Source organism: Opisthocomus hoazin, chromosome 2 (assembly GCF_030867145.1).
Source record: "Opisthocomus hoazin isolate bOpiHoa1 chromosome 2, bOpiHoa1.hap1, whole genome shotgun sequence".
NCBI classification, from domain to species: Eukaryota; Metazoa; Chordata; class Aves; order Opisthocomiformes; family Opisthocomidae; genus Opisthocomus; species Opisthocomus hoazin.
The window spans coordinates 69,733,147-69,757,724 of record NC_134415.1 but is presented as its reverse complement, the minus strand read 5'-3'; the positions used below and the strand labels follow the sequence as shown (position 1 = coordinate 69,757,724).

Below are 24,578 nucleotides of genomic sequence, written 5' to 3'. Positions count from 1 at the left end.
TGGCCAAATCCCTACCTAGAAAACTGAATTCTCCAAGTTACAGGCGTATATTTGGGGTCAAGAGGTTTTACTTTATTTGTTGCACTGAACAATTCAGTAGCTTATTCCTCCTTTGTATATGCACAATACCTTGCATTCAAAATTTCTGCATGAAGGGAATTGCAGAAAGAGAAGCATCTGGAAGAAATTAGTGACAGTACTGCTTGTATGGAAACACTTTATGGACTAGATAGTGACAGTGAGAAAGCTGTGGATTGTGTCATGAGCACCGTCTCCCTCTCTGTCCGTCACAGCTAACTTGACTATGTGCACTTCCACAGCAAAGCAAATAGTTGACAAGATGAAAACCACCAAGATGAACCTTGAACTTGGGCTTCCCAGTAAGAAGTGCAGAAGGCCGCTACGTCATCTCTTGGCAAGAGGACTGCAGTATTTTCCATTGACCTCCGAGTGACAAATGGCCGAGCCGTATAAGAGCATTATTGTTACCACCCTGCAGCGGGGGAGCAGTTTCCAGCAGGCCACGGAAGCTATGGGTGCCCGGTGACAGGAATCCCAACAGCAGAGTCCAGGCCATTCAGGGTGAAACCTCAGAAGCGAGCGGTCGCCGCGAAGAGAAAGAACGCGCCTGCTCAGGGCGGGCCGGCAGCGAGGGGAACAAGCAGGCTGTGTTGCTGGGCGTAGCAGCCCATTGTATGCAAAACGCCACGTTCCCTGAATTTGGGGTTGGAGTAACAGACAAACTTACCGGCACAAAAGGCTGTGGTTTGAGTGCTAGAACAGGCAACGTACCAAACCCAGGCTTGAACATACTTACCCCGAGACTTGCTCGGTGTTGACTTCAGCGAGTAAAGACGCGTTTGTGCACGCACATACTGCAGTACTTATGTCGGGAAATGCCCACAATTGCTTAAGCCCTATGTGAAACACAAAGAGCATTCAGTCCAAAGCGCCGTTACGAGATCTGTGAGGACGCAGGGGCGACCACGCGGGTCAGAATCGGGGGCTGCCAGCGCAAGCTTGTTTCTGTGCCTCTCTGCGGATACACTTCAAGTTCAGCCCAGCTCCCTTTCCCAGAATCACATAATCGTCGGTCGGAGAAGACCTCTGAGATCTTCGAGTCCAGCCATCGGATCACGGAGTCCAGCCACCAACAGTCTTTCCAACAGTCTACTGCGTACTTGCTCGGCCAGCTTACACGCAGGTCGGAAGCCTTGCTGTTCGCTTCCTTCCATTACCAAAATCAGTTTTTGTTGACTTTTTAAATGTATTTTTTTATTCTTCGGGAAAACCATGCAACATATTTTAATCAGCATTTTATTTTAACACGACATTAATTTTTCCTTTATGCTGTAATACGGATTTTCTCCTGTCAGTTGTGGCTAGCGCTGACAGGAAAAATGTATTTGACTTATTTGCAATTCCAGTTTTCCGAACGCCTGCCCAGAAACATTTTTGTTTTTCCCCCGCTACAGGTATTTATCCGTCTCTCCGGTAACTCGGTAAACGTTGCGTTTTCAAACCGCCAGGCGGTTTCCAGGGAGGCTCCGGGCTGTTCTCCGCTCCCCAGGCAGCCGCGGGCGCGGGCGGCACCCGGCCTCAGCGCGAGCGCCCGTTACGGCGGGCGCCGCCGCCGCCGGGAGGGCACGTGCCGGTGGCGCGAGGCGCCGCGCGAGGCGGGCGTTCGCCCTCCCGGCGCCACCTGGCCGCTCCCGGCGCGCGGGCCGCGGCGGGTCGGGCGCGGGGAGCCCGCGGCGGCCGCTGCCCCCTCCGTCGGCCGCAGATCCCGGCCTCGCTCCGCCCGGGGCGCCCACCGGCCCCTCTCGCTGTCGCGCCTCGCCTGCCCCGGGAGACGCGGCCCGGCGGGGCGGAGAGCGGCGGGGCGGGGGGTGTGCGTGTGTGTGGCAGGGGTGTGTCCTGCTCCCTGCCCGGGCCACCGGGTCTCCTCTCCTCTCCCGGACGGCGGCGGCTCACTCGCCTGGCCGGCCCGCGGCGGGACGAGGCAGCAGCTCGGCTGCCCGGGAGCCATGGCGCGGGAAAGTTTGCCGCTCCTCCTGCTCCTGGCGGCGCTCGGCAGCCGGGGCCAGCCGCCGCCGCCGCCGCAGAGAGGTACGGGGGAGCGGGGAGCCCGTGCCTCGCCCTGGCCGGGGCCGCGGAGGACGCAGAGGGGGAGACGACCTCGCCACCGGCTCGGGAGCCCTTGCCGCGACGGGAGGGTCGGGGGGGGACACAGGCACCGAGCGTGACAAGTAACGCCCGGCCTGCAGAGGGGACTCGGCGGGGCAGCGCTGCCGGGCCAGGGCCGCTGACCCCCGGGCCGGGCCGAGGAGCGCTTCCGCGGCGCCGGGAGCACAGCCCGCGGCGGGGTCCCGCGCAAAGGGCCCAGTGCCGCCGCCCCGCCCCGGGGCAGGGCCGCCCGGCTCCGCGGGCGCGGGGGCTGCCGGCGGGGCGCTGCCTGCCGCTCGCCCTCGCCCCGCTGACCCTCACGCACAGGCGCTGCGATGAGAGGGCAAAGCCGCGGCTCGGAGCGTGGCGGATGAGCTGCGCGGTGGGTGAGCGCGGAGCGGGAGGTCACGGCTCGGGGTGTTGCGGGTTAGGGGCGACGTGTCCCGGGTGCCCGCAGCGTCCCGCAGGCTTGGCAGGCTAGCCCGCCGTCAGCCCTCTGCCCGCGTTGGGCCTGTCCGTTGGTACCTCTGTGGTGAGGGGAGGCTGAAACACCTGGGGGCTGCTCGGGCTGCCGTTAGTTCAGGTGACGATGTGATGCGCTGATGCAGGAGCAGAGCTTTTCTCGGTGTTAAAAGCCAACCACGGCTGGGTTGGGAACAGAATCAGTTGTATCCTGCACGGCGTCAATGTCTTACGAACACAACCATCTTCCCTTACACAGTGTTTAGGTGTGTTGACACCAAGGGTTGTTTTGTTTGTTTTCTTTTTCAGTTAGCATTACTTGGAAAGAGCAATGTACTGATAGGGGAGAAATAAACTTCCTCTCGTAGCAAATCCTTAAAACCGTTCTTCAGCTCAGAGTATTCCTTCTGGTGCCTGCATTTGCTGCTCTTTACATTTTTAGCCTTGCTAAAAAGAATTCAGTAAGGAGATACCTTGGGTGTGTTAAAATAAAACTAATTAAAGCCGCTGGGATAACAGCTAGCTTCTGTTTGACCTTGATGCCACGCTATAGGCTAAACACTTTGGATAACGAATGCTTAGGGTTTAGGGTTTACTTGGGAAAACATGAGGCACTGTCATTTCATGAAAACAGTGTCTCAAGCAGCTGACTCCTTAATACTAATTTTACTGTGTGAGGATAAACGACAGTTGATCCAGTATCTGTGTAGATAAAACCTCATCCAGAATTAGATTGTGTTTAGATGATGGCTTATTGGTAAACATCGAAGACTGGGATTTTAGAAGGAGAGCATTTAAGATACGGTACATCATGCGTTTTCCTCTTGCTTTTTTTCTTTTTCTTTTTTCGTCGTGCCAGCAAACTTTTCAGACAGAAAAATATCTATTTGGCATTTCTTTTAATATTTTCCCTCTTTCACTCACATGCACACACAGAGATGTTTTTGGAGAATGTCCTTTGCTTTATGCAGTAGCTTGTGTTTTTTAACCTCTGCAGTGAAGGGATCTAATCATTATTTTCCTTTTAAATGAGAAACCGGTGTCTTGGGTGTTCATCAGCAGCATCGTTGGAATTATGTTATAAATGAGCTCTGGTAATTCCATGAGGAGCACCAGGACTTTTAATTAAATGTTAATAATGTGATGATGGGACTGTCTAAACCTCACAGTTGAGTTAAAGTGCTGGCCTGCCAAATTTTTGAGCCATTTACTGTCTTTTAAATTTCTTTCTAAAGTCTGTTACAACTGCTAGGAGGTGCTAGCACTGTGTAGATAACACTGTGTTGCCCAGGCAAAGAGGTAACGAACTCTCTAATGCAGAGAGTTTGAAACGTCTGACTTCACTGAAGTCCTGGGGGATTTTAAACATGTACAAGAACGTTACTACACCCATGATTTATACCTTTAGACTTATAACTTTTGTTATTCCTCTTAATAGTTATTTGGTAATAACCATAACACTGGATGCTAAGTATTGCTCTGTAATTGTTAGGACCAGTCGGATGTCTGTGGAGAAAATTATGTAACAAAGTTGCAATGCTTTGAAAAACAGTATTTGAGACATCACAATGAATTCCCATGTTGCTTTTTAGAACAGAACAGTTAAGAACATTTTGCACCTCAAAGATGAGAACAGTCTGTAATTCTGTTTTGTATGGTTGTGTTTGTGTTTTTTGTTTTTTTTTTTTTTTTTTTTGAGTTGTGAGAAGATTTACTGTAGTCAGAAACCTGGAGTTAATTTTAAGTTTTGAGGGTTTTTTTAGCTACACATGTTGTTTGTTCTGTTGTTTGAACACTAAGTAGTCATGTAGAATTTCTCATAAAATGGAAGAATCAGAACCAGAAAGGCATGTGCATTGTGTAACAGTGTTTCTTGAAGGTATACATAACTTGTGGTTAAGGCAAACTTACTGAAGTGCTATATAATGTTCCTTTTGAATCTTGAACTTTGGTTCATCTTCTTCCCTGTGGAATGTGAGAGAAACAGAATAGTTGTAGTTTAGAAAGGAATAAAAAACTTGCTTTTGATCTTGAAGAATTCATCCATTTATTAGAAGGTCTAAGTTCTATCAAGAGAAAGACCTGAACCTATGCATCTGTGAAAGGTTTGAGTAGTAGGGACAGGGCTAAGGAACATACACTGCACAGTAACTTGATCTGCGGTGTCAGCCTCTGACGTCAGTAGAGATAACTCATGCAGTATAGCTGTTTCTTCGCGTCTCACAAATCGGAAGTGTAAGTTGACTCCGAGAGCTGACATATACAGGATGCTTATAATGTCAAAGTGAAATTTCTCACTTGAAACAGAAATGAGGCGTGAACATCAGCCTAGTGTTAGCAGAATATGGTTGGTGCCAGTCTGTTAGTCAATGGATGGTGGCAGGTTGGTCAATATTTTTAAGTCTGTCTGTAGGTGTAGGTTTTTATAATGAGATTGCAGAGTTTAGTTCAAAACTGTTCTCTCTATGTTACCTCATGGAAATGAGGAGTTACAACATTCCTTCCCACATATGTACATGTGTGCATATTGTATATAGTACTCTGAAAAGACAAGAGTGATAATAGGACATAATTTTAATATTTCACATATTAAGAATATTGAAGAATGTTGTGTGGACTTTGATGCTCTGTTTCTGGAGACAGAAAAAACAAATGCTTTGTTAATGTAATCTGGAAAAGCGAAAGTCAAGTCTCCAATTTCTTTATTGGAATGTCTTTGGAGTAAGGTCAGTTGTCAAAAACGACCACCCCACCCCTTCAGCTGTAATCTTGATATAGAGAGCATTTCAATCATGGTTGATGGCATTTGACTATTCAAAACATTCTGCTGATTTTACTTGGAGAGTGGTGCTTGTAAATGATTTAGTTGTTATTGAAACAGATAATGTTGATAAATTTGCATTCTGCTTTCCTGAGAGAACAAGGCTTAGGTGATTGCTCTGTTTATCACTGTTCCCACCTAAATAAATTTTGAAGATGTCGTCCAGTATCAACCAAATTTTAAAGCAATGTAGAAGTCTTTAAGATAACCATTGAAAATCAGTGGCTGTTTGGGAGAAAGAGCCCCAAAGTACTTTCTCTTCTGTGAGAAGAAAGGTAGAATTTAGCCATTAGTTAATCCATTCAGTCTGCTTAGTCAACATGTGTGGGGCTCTGGCTTCAAGAATGTGAAGGAGAATATGTCCATTGTGGAGGGTGGAGGTCTCAGAATGTGTAAAAGTTGTGTATGTTTTTTAAAAAAAGGAGTTCTTTAATCCAGTTTCAGGATTTTATAACAGGTCACAAGCCTCGTTCACTGAAGGTATGCTGCAGTATATTATATTCTATGTATACCCTATTTACATTCATTCTATATGCTACTAAATCACAGAATCATAGAATGTTAGGGGTTGGAAGGGACCTCTGTGGGTCATCTAGTCCAACCTCCCTGCTAAAGCAGGGTCACCTACAGCAGGCTGCACAGGACCTTGTCCAGGCAGGTCTTGAATATTTCCAGAGAAGGAGACTCCACAACCTCCCTGGGCAGCCTGTTCCAGTGCTCCGTCACCCTCAGAGTGAAGAAGTTCTTCCTCATGTTCAGACGGAACTTCCTGTGCTTCAGTTTGTGCCCATTGCCCCTTATCCTGTCACTGGGCACTGCTGAAAAGAGTCTGGCCCCATCCTCCTGACACCCACTCTTAAGATATTTATAAGCATTTATAAGGTCCCCTGGCAGCCTTCTTCAGGCTGAAAAAACCCAGCTCCCTCAGCCTTTCCTCATAGGACAGATGCTTCGGTCCACTCATCATCTTCATAGCCCTCCACTGGACTCTCTCCAGTAGCTCTTCATCTTTCTTGAAGTGGGGAGCCCAGAACTGGACACAGTACTCTAGATGAGGCCTCACCAGGGCAGTGTAGAGGGGAAGGAGAACCTCCCTCGACCTACTGGCCATACTCCTCTTAATGCACCCCAGGATCCCATTGACCTTCTTGGCAACCAGGGCACACTGCTGGCTCATGGTTAACCTGTCATCCACCAGGACACCCAGGTCCCTCTCCGCAGGGCTGCTCTCCAGCAGGTCTGCCCCAAGCCTGTACTGGTGCATGGGATTGTTCCTCCCCAGGTGCAGGACCCTGCACTTGCCCTTGTTGAACCTCATCAGGTTCCTCTCTGCCCAACTTTCCAGCCTGTCCAGGTCTCGCTGAATGGCAGCACAGCTTTCCAATGTATCCACCACTCCTCCCAGTTTCGTGTCATCAGCAAACTTATTGAGGGTATGCTCTTACTCTTCATCCAGGTCATTGATGAAGAAGTTGAACAAGACTGGGCCCAGTACTGACCCCTGGGGGACACCACTAGTTACCAGCCTCCAACTAGACTCAGCGCCACTGATGACAACCCTCTGAGTTCTGCCATTCAGCCAGTTCTCAATCCACCTCACTGACCACTCATCTAACCCACACTTTCTGAGTTTCCCTAGGAGGATGTTATGGGAGACAGTGTTGAAAGCCTTGCTGAAGTCTAGGTAGACAACATCCACTGCTCTCCCCTCATCTACCCAGCCAGTCATGCCATTGTAGAAAGCTATCAGATTGGTCAGTCATGATTTCTCCTTTTTAGAAAAATTTCAGTGATCTGGAAATTAGGATTTAAATTTATTTTTCAATTTTTTTATACATGTTTGTATACAGAATGAATATTGATCAGTGCTAGAAACTCTCTGGAGTATTTAGTGCTGCCTGAGCAATAGGGATTAAACAGCCCCAAAATTCTGGGAGATGCGGCTCTCATAAATGTGTTGTGATGGATCATAACTTTTTACTTTAAAGTTGTTGTCCATATTGTTTTCTTATAGTTTAATAACTGGTTGAGAAAGTGAAAGCAGAGTGCATTAACATGGATTTCAGGTTTAGAATGTGAGAAAGGAAAACATAGTAATTAAAGGCCAACCTAACGTATTAGAAAGAGGTAGAATTGCCCAGACTGACTGGAGACATGAATTTGCGCGTGTTGTTTGTGTACATGCTTTAACTCGAAATAACTACAGCCAAACTGAATGAGGTAGGTCTTGTACAAGAATGTGTGAATTTCTCTGAGCAACAAATGAAAACATAAGATGCACTTTATGTTTAAAACCCTTATTATTAATTTTTCTTCTTACTTTACAGGAGTCTGTCTTATTAGGCTTTAAATACTAAAGTCAGAACAGTGATTCTTTAACCTGTTCCAAAAATCTGCTTTAAAATAATACAGCAAACAATCATTTTTAATTAATTCAGGCTGGAGGAAGGAATCCACCCACACATGTTCTAATTTCTTATCCAGCTACTTGGACTGACAGTTGTTGGAGATTATAGTATTTTGGAGTAAGAAACAGCATGAATTCCTGGTGCAGGATAGCTTTTTTTTTTTTTTTTCTTTTCTTTTTGTCCTCTGAAGTCCAGAGTCCTTATATTTGTAGGTCAGGAATGGTAACAGCTCACAAATACACGCAGAGGTGAACCAGTGTCTACGCCTAATTATTTTCTTTTCTTTCCCAAATTTTTTCTTAGATAATCATCCCTTAATTACAGAATATTTTTGTTCCTGAATGAGAGTTCTGTCTAGAATATCTGAGAGCTCGTATGTCACACACTAACAACTGCGGCCACTCTAACAATAGTACAGACCAAATCTTGCTCACCATTGTAAAATGCAGACAAAAATGTTAGGTTGGCTAAACTTTACATTGACTCCGTCCATGTATCTGAAGCAGGAAAGGGAATTCCTCGATGTTTGCCACTAAAGCTAGTTCATGAGCTGGCTCTTGCTGACGACTACATGTTATTCTTTTGTACCAGCTACTGTAGTTGACAGCTGATTGCTAGTGCCTGCTTTTCTGTGGTTTTGATGTTCTCCTCAGTCTGAAAATATAGATAAGGGAGGTACTGAAGAAGATTGCAATGATTTTTAGACCACTTCTGTACCATGGATAAGTTCGAGATTATACGTTTTTTTTTAAATTTTTATTTATTAGGATTTATTTTGATTACAAAACTGGTAAGATTTCCAGAAAAAGTAACTTGAATCTGTGTCTTTTTGGTTCTGAGAAGTAACAAAGATCTCTCAGAATTCTTGCGAAATTCAAAACAAATAGCAGTTGCCACCCTCAATTTTTTCAGCAGTTCAGTCTCCATTAGTTACACCTTAGCATCAACAGGATTTTGCTAGGACTGTGCTCCCTGCCAGATTCCTCTAGCAGACAATGTCTTTGAATCAGACCTTGTAATAATGTTAGACTGTAAAGCATCTGTAGCAGCATTATGCCAGGGAACTCTTGTGAAACCTCAGGAAGAGTAATGAGCATTCCTGCAGAGTGGATTATCCAAATAACATTACAACGCCTTGTTCTGTCCCAACTGACATATGTATCTACTACTGTCATAATTCATGCATTTAAGTTATAATAGAAAAGAAAATTACCCCAAAGTGATCACAATAGGGTTTCTAAAATGTATTTTTATAACTATACCAATTCTTTTTTAATGGCAAATGACTATATCTTGTCATTCTTCACCTACTCCAATGAGTGGGGGCAGTCTTTGAGGTCAGTTAGAAAGAATCAGAAGAATTCTTCATCAGAAAATTTTGCAAAATGGCTCTAAATGTACAGTGTATTTCCCACTGCTTTGGGAAAACGAAGCAAAGCTGGGGATTGGCAATCAGGAACTTAGAGATGCAAGAAAAAGAAATCAGAAGCACTGTTTTTCTGCACACTTTCATTGAGACTGAGAATTGATTTAGGATTTAATTTGATTTCCTACATATACACCAGATCCTCAGATGAACCCTGAGAGTTTTAGATACCACTTTCACTCAGGCTATCATTAGTTTTTAATGGAAGATGCTGAACATGGCGATGTTTTCCTCTGTTTATGCTAGTTGCTCAACAGCCTGTAATCCTGTTCCACAGAAATAACTGGATGATCTCTGCTATAGGGAAATGCATCATATATTAACTTTCCTGAAGTGTATCCTGCCCTAAGAATACAGAACTACTGCTATATATTTGTTGCTGAATAACTTTTAGGCTGGGAAAAGGAATAAATATATAGCATTATTTGTTATATTACTATGGTTCTCAATAGGTATGATAAAATATTATGTTGCACTGATAATTATTTTGTGCATTTTCTAAACCTGTTTGGAATGGTAGGGAATATGAGTAGTCTAGATTCCTCTGAAAGCCAGTGAGCTCTACGAAACAAGAAGAAATCTATGCCTTTTAAAGAATGCAAAGTAACACAGATAAAACATACGGGGCTTTTGAATTTAATATTTGAAACCAGTGGGAATAGGGCATGTGTGTTTGTGCAAATCCCAGAGCTGGTGATTTGAGTGTGATTCATTTACACATCTTACTTAGTTGTGTGAATTATGCATACATTTTTTGTAGTGGCAACAAGAAGATGATTGCAGAGCATCAAAGGTACACTTCATGTGTTTAACCTTGAGCAATCATTGACAATACTGAATTTGTGAATATTACCTTAAAAAAATAAATTCTTGGTACCATTTCATTCCTATGGATTATTTTTTAGTCAGCTTTTATGACAATTGTGGACAAACCCCAGCTGTGAATATAACAATTCCCATACACAGTACAGGGCATAAAACAGAGTACGTTTCTCATTGGCTTTTGATTTTGGTATAATTGGAAAATATTTTCTGTTAATCATTAATTTTCAAAGAAGACTGAGCCCTCACACAAAAAGGTTTTCTTTACCATGGGAAAAAACCCCACACATTTAATTGAATAATATATTTGTAATATGCACACTGAATTCTTCTCTTAAGCACAATGTCTTCCTGCAGCTGGGCACAGCCTTCTAAATTAGTTCCATTGTATTAAGGTTGTGTGTTTTGTGGGTTTACAGTCTGTGTAAGTGTGCTTCTTCCTCCCAGTTGCTTTTGGTATGCTTGTATAGTAAATACGGCAAATATTTTCTAAATTCAGAGTAGTTGGGAAGCTTTTACATGCATACCCTATAATCATTGATTATGCATACAGCTGCAGTTTCCTCCCCCAGCTGCAGCTTTGACATCAGGAATAAGGCAGTCATTTGCCAGCAAAACTAATAGTTAAATGCTTGTATCAACTTCATAGCTTGTTAACTAGAAGGGAAAATCCACTGAGCCTACTTGCCATATTGGTAGGAGTTATTTTAAAGTGACTTTGAAGCTCATGGTTTAATTGGTGAAAGACCTTTCCTGGCATGGAAAAGTGATGGGAAAAACAATAGTAAAAATAAATAATCATCATCATCAAGAGCTTGAGTCAGTTCATTGGTAAATTAGACACTGTCCCAGAAGAATAAAGTGGAACTCAAGTTGTTACACTGAGTCATTTGTCTATTCATTGAAGATATAGCTTATCCTTTGGTCAATATTGTTATTCTCATTATTTCTCTTCTGTCTGTCCTTCTTAGATGATATTACCTAAAGGGATCAATGGCTGCAGCTGTGTTCTAATGTATTGGTTCTTCATGATACTATCAAATACATCTGTGGCTGTTTATACAGTACTTGACTTGTACTTACAGTATCTGTTTGTCCCAAAATATGTATTTAAAACTTCTGTGATTCAGAGGTGGTGACAGGTTCTTATGCAACTACTTGTTTTGCTAGTCTGCTTTTTTCCTTCACTGTTGTCTTTCATCTTAAGTCCAGTAATATAAGTCAAAATAGTAAAATTACATGTGTGCCACTAGTAAGAGAGAGATCAGTACTTGGTTTAGTATGTTACTTTGGATAGTAAAACTGTGTATATAGTTCTTTGCACAGTGTTTCTATTTGTTTTATTATCTACACAAAATCTGTTTTTTACTTTAGTCATCTGTGGCTTTCAATTCGAACACGTGGCTCACTGATCCATGTACAGTTTGACACTGTGCATCTTAAAAACAATGCTTGGGGAACATAAGGCACTTTTGAGGGGAGAAGTTTGGGAGAGAAGGCTATTTATGTCAGTCTGTAAGAATGAAAATAAAAATAGTTATATATTCTCTGAGATGACGGCTAATAAACCAAGCTTTTTCCTTCAGGAATGAACATTTGCTGATATTAAGCCTTCTTTTTGTATTCCAAACTCTTTAGGATTAAAGTAGAAGTGCCATATATACACAAGATGATATGGTGCTGGATCACATATATAAAGTAATTCAAGAGAAAAATTGTGCTCATGAGAAAACTAATGAAAGATACACAAGAATTTCTGATTGTGTTTAGCATTATGGAGGATGCAGACAACTAATGCTCTCAGGGTTTTGATCTAAACAGCAGATACAGGAGGATAGAAAAGCTGATTTAGTTAAGTTATCAACTCTAAGTGTAGGATTTGTGGTTGGCATGAAAATGCTTATAAAATCAGCTGAGATATGGATTGGTTAAAGCTGATGAGTGGTATCAGCTCAGTACCTCTAGGGGAAATAGGTATTTGAGATTATGGAAGGATTTGAAGAACTTGGTGTGAAAGTGCTTATAGAGTGATGACATTATATAACCAATTGTTGAATAGGTTATATGAACAGCCTCATTAGAGGGGAAAAGTAAGCTGGCAAATACGATGCAAATATTTAAAAAAGGCCTTACATGGTGATCTTGTAACTACAGTTTTAGAACTGAATACATTTATAGACATGGTAGAGAGTAGAATTAGTAAGTACATGGATAAAAATGTTGTGCTGGAAAGAGCCAAAGTGGCTTTTGTATATTATATGGATAAACCTTCAAAGAATTTGTATTAGACATATTAATAAGGGCTATTATGGTAGACTTGGGTTTTCAGAAAAGCATTTGAGAATATGCTTGATTATCTTAAACTATGGTATCTTGGAAAAAAAGGAAAGAACTCAATTTATGGAAGAATTCACAAAGGTTTTGACAAGATATATATCTGGCTGGGATGGAATTAGTCTTAAAATAAATTGATAGATATGAACATTAGTTATGTTGAAAGCAATTCAGTAATTGGTTGTAATCACAGAATCATAGAATGATAGGGGTTGGAAGGGACTTCTGTGAATCATCTAGTCCAACCCCCCAGCCAAAGCAGGGTCACCTAGAGCAGGTTGTACAGGACCTTGTCCGGGCGGGTCTTGAATATCTCCGGAGAAGGACACTCCACAGCCCCCCTGGGCAACCTGTTCCAGTGCTCTGTCACCCTCAGAGTAAACAAGAGTAAACATGAGGAAGACCTCATGTTCAGCTGGAACTTCCTATGCTTCAATTTGTGCCCATTGCCCCTTGTCCTGTCACTGGGCACCACTGAAAAGAGTCTGGCCCCATCCTCCTGACACCCACCCTTCAGATATTTATAAGCATTTATAAGGTCCCCTGGCAGCCTTCTTCAGGCTGAAAAAACCCAGCTCCCTCAGCCTTTCCTCATAGGACAGATGCTTCGGTCCACTCATCATCTTCATAGCCCTCCACTGGACTCTCTCCAGTAGCTCCTCATCTTTCTTGAAGTGGGGAGCCCAGAACTGGACACAGTACTCCAGATGGGGCCTCACTAGGGCAGAGTAGAGGGGAAGGAGAACCTCCCTCGACCTACTGGCCACACTCCTCCTAATGCATCCCAGGATGCCATTGACCTTCTTGGCAACCAGGGCACACTGCTGGCTCATGGTTAACCTGTCGTCCACCAGGACACCCAGGTCCCTCTCCGCAGGGCTGCTCTCCAGCAGGTCCGCCCGGAGCCTATACTGGTGCATGGGATTGTTCCTCCCCAGGTGCAGGACCCTGCACTTGCCCTTGTTGAACCTCATCAGGTTCCTCTCTGCCCAACTTTCCAGCCTGTCCAGGTCTCGCTGAATGGCAGCACAGCCTGCTGGTGTATCCACCACTCCTCCCAGTTTTGTGTCATCAGCAAACTTGCTGAGAGTACACTCTAACTCTTCATCCAGGTCATTGATGAAGAAGTTGAACAAGACTGGGCCCAGTACTGACCCCTGGGGGACACCACTAGTTACCAGCCTCCAACAAGACTCAGCGCCACTGATGACAACCCTCCGAGTTCAGCCAGTTCTCAATCCACCTCACTGACCACTCATCCAGCCAACACTTTCTGAGTTTCCCTAGGAGGATGTTATGGGAGACAGTGTTTGAAAGCCTTGCTGAAGTCAAGGTAGACAACATCCACTGCTCTCCCCTCATCTACCCAGCCAATCATGCCATTGTAGAAAGCTATCCGATTGGTCAGGCATGAATTCCCCTTGGTGAATCCATGCTGACTACTCCTGATAACCTTCTTTTCATCCACTTGCTTGATGATGACCTCCAGAATGAGCTTTTCCATCACCATGCCAGGGATGGAGGTGAGGCTGACTGGCCTGTAGTTCCCTGGGTCCTCCTTCTTGCCCTTTTTGAAGACTGAAGTGACGCTGGCTTTTCTCCCGTCCTTGGGCACATCTCCTGTTCACCAGGACCTTTCAGACATGATGGAGAGTGGCTCAGCAAATGACATCTGTCAACTCCTCAGCATTCATGGATGCATTCCATTGGGGCCCATGGATTTGTGGGCTTCCAGATTGCTTAAGTGATCTCTCACACAATCCTCCTCGATCAAGGGAAGGTCATCCTTTCTGCAGGCTTTCTCTCTTACCTCCAAGGGCTGGGATTCCTGAGGGCCAGCCTTAGCAGTGAAGACTGAAGCAAAGCAGGCATTCAGTAACTCTGCCTTCTCTGTATCCTCGGTCACCAGGGCACCTACCTCATTCAGCAGTGGCCCCACATTTTCCCTAGTCTTCCTTTTGTTGCTGATGTAGTTGAAGAAGCCCTTCTTGTTGTCTTTGACATCCCTTGCCGGATTTAATTCCAGGTGGACCTTGGCCTTCCTCATTGCATCGCTGCATGCTCTGACAACATTCCTGTATTCCTCCCAAGTGGCCTGTCCCTCTTTCCACATTCTGTAGACCTTTCTCTTCTGTCTGAGTTCCACTAGAAGCTCCTTGCTCATCCATGCGGGTCTCCTGCCTCCTTTGCTAGATTTCTTGCTCAGGGGGATGCAGTGATCCTGAGCGTGGAGGAAGTGATGTTTAAACAGCAACCAGCTCTCTTGGACACCCCTACCTTCTAGAGCCCTGACCCACAGGATTCCTCCAAGTACTTCCTTGAAGAGGCCAAAGTTAGCTCTCCTAAATTCCAAGGTTTTGACCCTGCTTATCGCCCTGATTCCTCCACGCAGGAACCTGAACTCCACCATTTCATGGTCACTGCAGCCGAAGCTACCCCCAGCCTTCTCATCATCAACCAGTCCCTCTTTGTTTGTCCGCACAAGGTCCAGCAGCACTCCTCTCTGCGTTGACTCCTACACCACTTGTATCAGAAAGTTATCATTGATGTTCTGCAGGAACCTCCTGGACTGTGTGTGCCTGGCTGTGTGGTCTTCCTAGCAGATGTCAGGGTGGTTGAAGTCCCCCACGAGAACCAGGGCCTGTGACTGTGAGGCTACTTTCAGCTGTCTGTAGAAGGCCTCATCAACTTCGTCCTCCTGGTCAGGTGGCCTGTACTACACACCCACAACATTATTGCCCATATGAGTCTGTCCCTTAATTCTAACTCACAAGCTCTTGAATTGTTCTTCCTCTGCCCCCAGGCAGATACCCTCACATACAGAGCAACTCCACCACCTTGCCTTGTTGTCCTGTCTTTCCTAAAGAATATGTAGCCATCTATGACAGCATTCCAGTGATGTGAGCTGTCCCACCATGTCTCTGTGATTGCAATGAGATCATGGCCCTGCGACCGCACACAGATCTCCAATCCGTCCTGCTTATTGCCCATGCTGTGTGCATTGCTGTCCAGTCATTTCCGAGAAGAACTCAAGCATGCTGGTTTCCCTGGAGGGGTGCAAAAGGATCTGCCGTGTCCATGCCCACACTTTAAGGTTGTTGGTCTTTTGCTTCTCAGCTTGGGATGCAGCTGAGGAACATTTGTCACTGCTCTGATTAGCCACAATTAATCCCCAGCCAGATGGGATGGCTTGAGAATGGTGACTTTGCCCCCTACCCCCCGAGTCCTTCAGTTTAAAGCCCTCCACGCCAGGTTGGCTAGCCTATTGCCAGAGATCCCCTTGCCTTTTCTAGACAGGTGGATCCCATCCCTCTCTAACAGGTTAGAATCATTGAAGAAAGTCCCATTGTCACAAAAACTAAAACCCTCATGGCGGCACCAGCCACGAAGCCAGGAGCTGATACTCATAATGCATCTGTTTCTAGATGGTCCCCTTCCTCCAACTGGTAAAATGGAGGAAAAGATCACTTGGGCACCAGTGCTTTTTGCTTTCACCCCCAGGGCTTTGAAATCTTCCTTAATTCTGCCAAGGTTCCGACTTGGGGTGTCGTTTGTGCCTACATGAAAGAATAACAGCGGATAGTAGTCTGTGCTCTTTACAAGTTGTGTAATACGAGTATCAGTCTGCAGAGCCTCTTTGCTTCAATTAACATGAGAAAATGCAACATTCAGTTCAACATTCAGGGTGCAGACAGTTTCTTATGCCTTGGTTATTAAAGATCTGGTAAGTAGCAAGCATTCTGCCTTATGTAACTGTAAGCTGCTATGAGTCCTCAGGAATTCCAGTTTTACAGATGATCATTTGTACACCATCACTTTTCATGTGAATCTCTCCATCTGTATGGAAGATGGGATAATTTGTAGGCAGTCTACTTCAAAAATAGTGAAATCTGTTGTAGCTTGAATGTAGATACTGCTTTTAATTTTCGACCTCAGTTCTGTGCATTTGCAAAATAAACCAGTTGCACATTTCTCATGCAAGAAATTCTTATTGTCTCCCTTTTCCTTCATTTTAGTTGTGAATATTTTCATAGGAAGACTTATGCCTGGAAACATCAAGTATCACAGCACAGATAATTCCATTGCACAGGCAGTTTGAAGAAGTTAGGAAAAGTAAAGCTTAAACAGTTTTGATGTAAGTTGTTGCCCTTACTTGTTGATAACTGCAAAGTGAAAACCACCCCTACTATAACACGCATAATGTGGACTTTAACTACTACCTCTCTTCCTCTGTTATTACCAATCTTTGTTTATGTTTATATGTTGCTGTTATGACAGCAGAGTTTTCTTCCCAGTAACTGTTGCATGGTCTGTCAGTTTTGTGCAAAAGAAGCTGAGTGGCTGAGTAGTGTGTGCCTAAGATTACTTGACAGGTCCCCAGGGTCGAATGTGGCTGGAGGAGCATTTATACTGCTCAGGTGCATGACTTTGAACATGGTGTGTGAAGGTCACAGTTTTAGACTCTTCTTGTCCCATAGAATAGAGTTGTTTCTAGGAATTAGAAAGAATTTTGACTGCACAGTATGAAAATAAATGTTTCCAATTAATTGACAATCCATTGATGAATTAATCCATTAATTGATCTAAGTACCTCTGTAACGTAACATTTAGTTTCAAAGTGCGTTGACATTGTTAAGACAATCTAGAATGAGATGAAATTACTCTGCTCAGTCTGTTTCATAAACTCGAGTAATTATTAAATTTCATGTTAAAAAGCCATTATATTCTGCACAGCAGACCTTTAAATCACTTCTCAAATTAGTTAAAACACATAGCATCTGTCTACAATATGACAGTTCCCATACAATTATTTTCTAGAAGTGAAACAGAACTCAGTTATTCCCTGTTAAAGCAAATTCACAGAGACTTTAAGGAGAGAATTTTCTCTCATTCACTACCTGGTTTTCCTTTATGGCTGTTTAGTTGAAATATCTCAGTAAAATACCTAATATCATGTGACGTGTACTCATTTTAGCGTGAAAGTTGGGTTTGTTTGAAGTTACAGTGAAATTATTACCGACTTCCTCATGGCAAGAATTTCATTCCTAGTGAAGAATAATAAGGGGAGCACCCAGCACATAACATTTTGTTCTGTCTTAATGTTCTGCTGAGCATATGTGTGTGTAAGCAGTTTATTTCTACAGTGAGTGGAGGAACAAGAGGAGCCAGAGGGTCCCAGAGCTGTCAGAATGAATAGTTAAACTGAAGTATTAGCCATAGTTGAAAACTAGGGAGTAAGTCACTACAGAGAGCTATGTTAAATGAGGCTTTGTTTCTATCTTTGTATGAGCTCCTTTGACTTTGTAGCAGTAGCTAAACAGTGAACAGAACCAGTTAGCTTTTAAGATTAATTCTGGAAATGGCATGCAAGAGGAAGTTCTTTAAAATGACATATACAGATCCATAGTAATCTCTTCTGTTAGGAATTAAACTTTTCTGTGTACAAGCTGAGTTTTCACTGTGTCAGCTGGGCTGAAGAAACAGCTGTTCTGAATTTGTGAGAATAAAAATATTGACTGGCATGTCATCAGATGGTACTGCTAGAATCCCACTTTCGATTTCATGAACATTAATCACTCTTTCTTGCGCACTTATGAGTATGTGCATGTTTTATGAAAAACTTGACCAGTGGTAGTTTCAAATAGGTGTATAATACTTAATCATACAATCATAGAATAGTTTGGGTTGGAAGGGACCTTTAAAGATCATCTAGTCTAACCCCTCTGCAATGAGCAGGGCCATCTTCAGCTGGGATGCTGGTCCAACCTGACCTTGAATGTGCCCAGGGATGGGGCATCTCCCACCTCTCTGGGTAACCTGGTCCGGTGTTTCATGACCCTCATTGTTAAAAAATTTCTTTCTCACTTCTAGTCTAAATTTGCCCTCTTTAAGTTTAAAATAATTACCCCTTGTCCTATCATTACATGCCCTGCTAAGAAGCCTCTCTCCAGCTTTCTTGTAGGCCCCCCTTCAGGACTGAAAGCCTGCTACAAGGTCTCCCTGGAGCCTTCTCTTCTCCAGGCTGAACAGCCCCAACTCTCTCAGCCTTTCCTCACAGGAGAGGTGTTCCAGCCCTCTGATCATCTTCGTGGCCCTCCTCTGGACCCGCTCCAACAGGTCCATGTCTGTCCTGTGCTTAGGGCTCCAGAGCTGGATGCAGGACTCCAGGTGAGATCTCACCAGAGCGGAGAAGAGGGGCCGAATAACCTCCCTTGACCTGCTGGCCACTCTTCTGTTGATGCAGCCCAGGATATGGTAGGCCTTGTGGGCTGCGAGCGCACGTTGTTGATTATGTACAAATAATTCTTGTAATTTTTACCATTTCAAAGAAACTTCAGCAAGAGATTCAGCCTTTATTGGATAAAGTGTATTAAAGAGGAAAGCTCAAGGTTTTAGAGGCTTATTCTAAAAGAATTTAGATTCATTTTTATTAGCGAAGCTTATTGTATCTGGCATCTTACTTTAAATTTTAAGGTGCATTTAATGTGAAAGAGTGTGTTTGGGCATATTGGAGCTACAGAGATTTTAAGATATGATGCTTCTCAGCCTTAGTTTCCACTAGGAAATATAATTAGCATGAAAGAAAATGAGTGTATTTGTTTTAAATAATTTACTATTTTCTTCCTGAGTACCTTTGCAGCTTTGTTCTAAAAGAAACCCTGAAAATTTAATCTATTTTAACTCTGGTTATTGTTAGTGGATATTATATCCTACTACAATCTTCTTCCATATTCTTAACTCAATTTTTGTCCCCAGTGTGCTGTACTATATAATGGAGGACTTTGACTTCATCACAATTTATGTCGTTTTACCTAAGATGCAATCTATATAATGCTTAGAATTACTGCATACTACTAAGCTGCATTAAAATTCCAGGTGAATTAATTATCTAGGACTTTCAGATTTTCGGAACAGTTTTGAGTGAATCTGCATGGTTAATATTAGGCTATGGATATAGGTCTGAGATGCAGACCATGCAGTTTAAAGCAGACAAATTGGTTGCTAGACATGGCCTAGCTGTGGCAATATAGACTGATCTACTCTGAGGAGAAACAAATAAACAGATTGTAGTTATTCTGATGTGGTTTGCTTTTTTAAATAGTATTTTTAACATTCTAGACTAGAGACAGGTCATACCTGTAAGAAGCCTTTTGTGTTCTAATATTATTATTGCATCCCCTTTCTCTGTGGAAAGTCTCTGCATAACTTCCATTAAAAGGAAATTACCTGTATATATCTAGAATAGATGTGTGCTTGGAAGGTGAGCACTGCTGCTTAGAGAAGTGCATTGTGCTTTTCATATAGTGAATGTATAATGGAAAACTGAATTAATTTTATTACTCTATTAACATTATTAAATCTAGTAGGTTCATGACTTCTGCCCACAGAACTTGTCCTTGGATCTGACAGTTTACTTGGTACAAGACCTGAAAGGAAAAGACAAGGTGTACACACCTTAAATGGTTTGTTCATGATTCAGTCTTCAGCCTGATAAAAAAGGCTCAAGGGGATTTATTACAGTAGGCCCAGAGACAGTAGTGTTTCTCTTGGAAATATGCTGTTGTCTGAGAAGAACATCCGTTTGTGCGCCAACCTCTGTCTTCCTCAGAAAAAGTGTCAGGTTTTGTGGTTTTTTGCAAAGGAAGAGGCACTCTTGTCCAGAACGTACTTTTGAAAAACAATAATATTTTTAAAGACAGGTGCTTTTTGGTACTGGATGGTCTATTGTTGCATTCAGTTATTTGAAATGTGTGATGTGGGATTATTTGTTTTCTTTAAAATCTGTAATTGATCTGCTTGAATCATACTGACCCAAACAGAGAGAGTCTGGTTTCCTTCCCAGATATGAGTATTCCAGCACAATATTCCAGGAAATTTTCCTGGCTGATGCTTTTTAAGCAGTGTATGCTATCATGTACAGATATGTGTATATCAAATATATCCTGTTATTGCAGTCTTTGTGAATATGGATTATTAGCTCCCCACATGTATCAGTTGACTAGAAAAACAGCAACATGGCAAGTATTTGTTTTTAAAATGTGATATTTGTATTAAGAAGGCAATCCTCGGTAGTGTGGAGAAGATGATAAAGCTGGCCATAGAAAGTGCTGTGTAAGTAGTTAGAGATACTGTCCTTTACTTAAGACTGCTACACTTTCAATGTTCTTATTCTACAAATGCTTACATGCTTATTATGCGATTTTTGAAAAACATCCAGTTATTAGCGAATTAGTTTGTGTTTGCAGAGTCAGGCCCTAGAAGGACAAGTAATGCATGAAGGATGTAGAAGTTTAGAGGCCGTGTAATTCAGGTCACAGTAGATTTTTTTTTGTCTTTGCTAATAAACTCTTGCAAACTTGGTATTTGAACAACATAAACAGGAAGTTATAATTTTAAATAAAGGTTAAAAAATAATGGCCTAGATTTGCATCTGGATTTTGTTACCAGTCTTAAGATGCTACCCAGAACAACAGCACGCAGCATGGGAAATCTGATAATGTTGTGAATCTTTCAACCTTATGCATTCTAATCTGAGCGTGGTTTCCTGTACTATTGCTGATATGCCAGATAAAACAAGTTTGGATCCAAAATCAACCTCTGTTATAAATGGATGTTCTCTATTATCCCTATTTGCCCTGTAATCTGTGATTAGCTGTTCCCTATCACAAAGGGAAAAACATTAATGGATTCAGTTTTGTGTGTAGACGCGCTTCCAAATAATAACCAATTGCAGTTTACATGACTGTTTAGTTCAGGTGCAGTTAAGTATTATTTCATGCTACGTTTAAGTGTAGAAATACTTCTATTCAAAGCAGCAGCATCAGAGTAACTAACTGCTTTCGTGTTTCTTCAATGGCAGTAAAACTTTTCACCATGATGATGAAATTATTGTGATTTGGCTTCCTCAAAGTAAGCATTTTTTTTTCATTTAGCTGAAATTATGTACAATGGATTACATTGTCTGTAGAATTAACACTAATGGCACAATTTGGTATGAACAAATAAAATTATTTATTTTGCTGTCTCTGAGTACTGAATAGAATTTGTGAATAAAAATACCAAGATCTGGTCTCTTCCCTTCCCTGCCTTTTCTCCTGCCTGGGCAGACTTCCATCAGAAGTTTAGATGTGAATTTCAAAATTAACATTTTATTACTACATTGAGAACGCTTTGGTGTCTTTCTGCTCTAAAATATGTAATTACACAATAGCCCCTCATCTCACTTAAGGGTTTTCATATTTTTAAAGAACCGAGATTGTTTTTAGGGGAATGCTGCTCTCTTATGCTAGAAGTGTCTTAACATTATATTTCTATAACAACTCAATATGGCATTTCAGAAGCATAACCAAAAAAAAGAAAGCTACCACAGAAACCCAAGCCACTGAGACATAAAGTGCTGGGGGAGGTATCTATACCAGTTAACATTTGGCAGGTAACTTGATTAGGGAGATATTCTTTCTGTCAGTCACTGATACAGTTATTTGGTTTCATACAGCACTTCAGGGTGCAAGTCTGAGGTGCTCTGGTTTGTCTTCTGAAGGAGACTTGCTGTTATCGAAAGAGGGAGATTAACTGCCCCAAATTTAGGCGCTTTACTTTCTTGTCTGATACCCTGATACTCTCAGAAAAAAGGGCAGGTGACGAGGAAAGAACTAATATAAGTGAATAATGGATTATATAATTAGTAATTGAAACCAATACTGTATAGATAGAAGGACAAAGAATAGCAATGAGAAAAACATTGATGAAGTTACAATATACCCTCATGTTGAGAGACTAGACTAGGCTAGTCTCCATGGCTGAAAAATCACGTTTCCTTTTGTTCTCTGGACCAAATTAATATTCAAGAATTCACAAGAGGACAGGTTGAGTAAGCAAAGTAAAAATACCAATTCCCTCCCTCTCCTTCTCCACTAGTTTGCAATTTGGGCCAGTGTCCTAGGAGAAAGAAAACATGGATTTAAATCCTTCTGGGCAAATATGGATACATTGTCTGTACTGAAGCTATTCAGTTTGTTTCAGCAATGTACCTCTTAGATGTGGAAGAGTGATGATATTCACGAATCATGTACTTCTTGGTGGAGTACTACTAGGTGGAGATGACAGTAACTGAAGCCTTAGAAAGTGAGCAATAATTCTAGTATTGATAAGAATGAAGTTGAAATAATCAGAATTGAAATAAGCCAGAAGCTGAGATCTACTTTTTAAACTCAAATCTTGCTTTTTTTCTTTAGCAGTGCCATTTTTGAGTACTACAGGATGGCCATATTTTGTCTATAACTTGCTACAACTGCTGCAGGCAAAGAAAAGTTCATATGGCATACAAAGTGACACAACTGAAGTTTTCAGTGGTAAAACTGGTAATACAAACCAACTACCAATGTCTTCTGTAGCCACTTTATTACACAGCTATATTCACTGAAAGTGAGAGACATGGTTTTAATTTGCTTTACAGCTCAGCTTTTCTGTAAAGAAATTGTGTCAGTAAAATACTACTTGCAGCTGTAGTTAAGATTCAGTGATATTAGTTAAAAACTGCGATTACAAAAGGAGGGGGAAGTATATTTCTAGCTCTCATTTTGAAATGCACGTAGGATGAATTCAGGAAAAGAGTATGATTATGACTTTTGTAAACCAAAGGGGAGGTAAGGGCAGGAGGCCCTCATTCTTCTCATAGTGGAACAGTGTAAACATGATAGTTTTCATCCTGTAATACTTTAATTTCACCTGATCTAGATAATGCAGACAATTCTGCGTGCACATAAAGAAACAGAGGTCTGTAAAATATTTCATATGCTATAGGGTTACAGTGTCAGGGAACAGAGGATGAGAACATGGCAGCTTTTATATAGTGAGAACCACATGCCTAGGAACTCAGGATGGCAGAAGGAGAAGACTTTCAAACGTTGCATGGGAAGTTTATTGATTAATTTTTTCCCAACTACTTGAATTTCTATCTTTCTGAAAAAATAAATTAGCCAAAGAAAACAGAATCATATCTGGAATTTGGCTATTTATATGTATTTATAAGGTAAAGATAGTACCTAATGCCAAACAATGATGTCTTAGAATTCACTGAGATTTTCTGTATTATTACTAGACCAGCCATGCAATTATGCATGACCTGGAGGTCATTGCTGAGATCATGACCACTGTGGAGGGTTCTTTCAGTACATGTGGCTGTGGGCTAGCACAATTTAATGTCTTTTCAACATGCTTAAATTTTTGGCATGTAGAGATTTGAGAAAGGGCTTGAGAACTGGGAGGAGCAGGGTTTGTGGAGACTTCCCTTAAACTCTCTGCAGCATGTGGAACATACATACAGTTACCTTACAAGCTGAAGATTCTATGAACATTGCTAAGTAATGTCATTAATGTCAGATGAACTCCAAATACTTGTTTTTTTAAAGCCTTTCATTAGAATTTAATCCTTTTTAATAAGGTGAAAGAGCCACAGTAAATATTCTGTTTTTTAAAAAAAATCTAGGTTCTAGTGGGTGTAATGAGCAGTTGTGGATACTTGATTTACTGTTTGCACTCCAAAGGGTTCAGATGCTGTTTTAAGATATTGGAGACGTACTGAGTTTCTGGATCTGACCTTCTGGTGTGGTCTCTTTTCTTAAATTACGGAAGCCTTAGCTTATGTATAAATTTAGTTAGAATCATAGAATCAGAATCATAGAATCACAGAAAGTTTTGGGTCAGAAGGGACTCCCTAGAGGTCATCTAGTCCAACCTCCCTGCAGCGAGCAGGGACACCGCTAACTAGATCAGGTTGCTCAGAGCCCCGTCCAACCTGGTCTTGAATGTTTCCAGGGATGGGGCCTCCACTACCTCTCTGGGCAACCCGTTCCAGTGTTTCACCACCCTCATTGTAAAGAATTTCTTCCTTATATCCAACCTAAACCTACCCTGTTTTAGTTTAAAACCATTACCCCTCGTCCTGTCACTGCTGTCTCTACTAAAAAGATTGTCCCCATCGTTCCTGTAGGCTCCCTTTAAGTACTGAAAGGCTGCAATCAGGTCTCCCCGCAGCCTTCTCTTCTCCAGGCTGAACAAGCCCAACTCTCTCAGCCTGTCCTCATAGCAGAGGTGCTCCAGCCCTCGGATCATTTTTGTAGCCCTCCTTTATACCCGC

General features: G+C 42.4%; 1 protein-coding gene across 1 annotated transcript in view; it reads left to right on the top strand.

The window, feature by feature from the left end:
- Positions 1–2,027: 2,027 nt before the first annotated feature.
- Positions 2,028–24,578, top strand: part of LAMA2 (laminin subunit alpha 2) — a 408,847-nt gene continuing 386,296 nt past the window's right edge. Inside the window, exon 1 of the mRNA XM_075444852.1 lies at positions 2,028–2,109. Coding sequence (XP_075300967.1) covers positions 2,028–2,109 — 82 coding nt within the window. The remainder of the gene's footprint in view (positions 2,110–24,578) is intronic.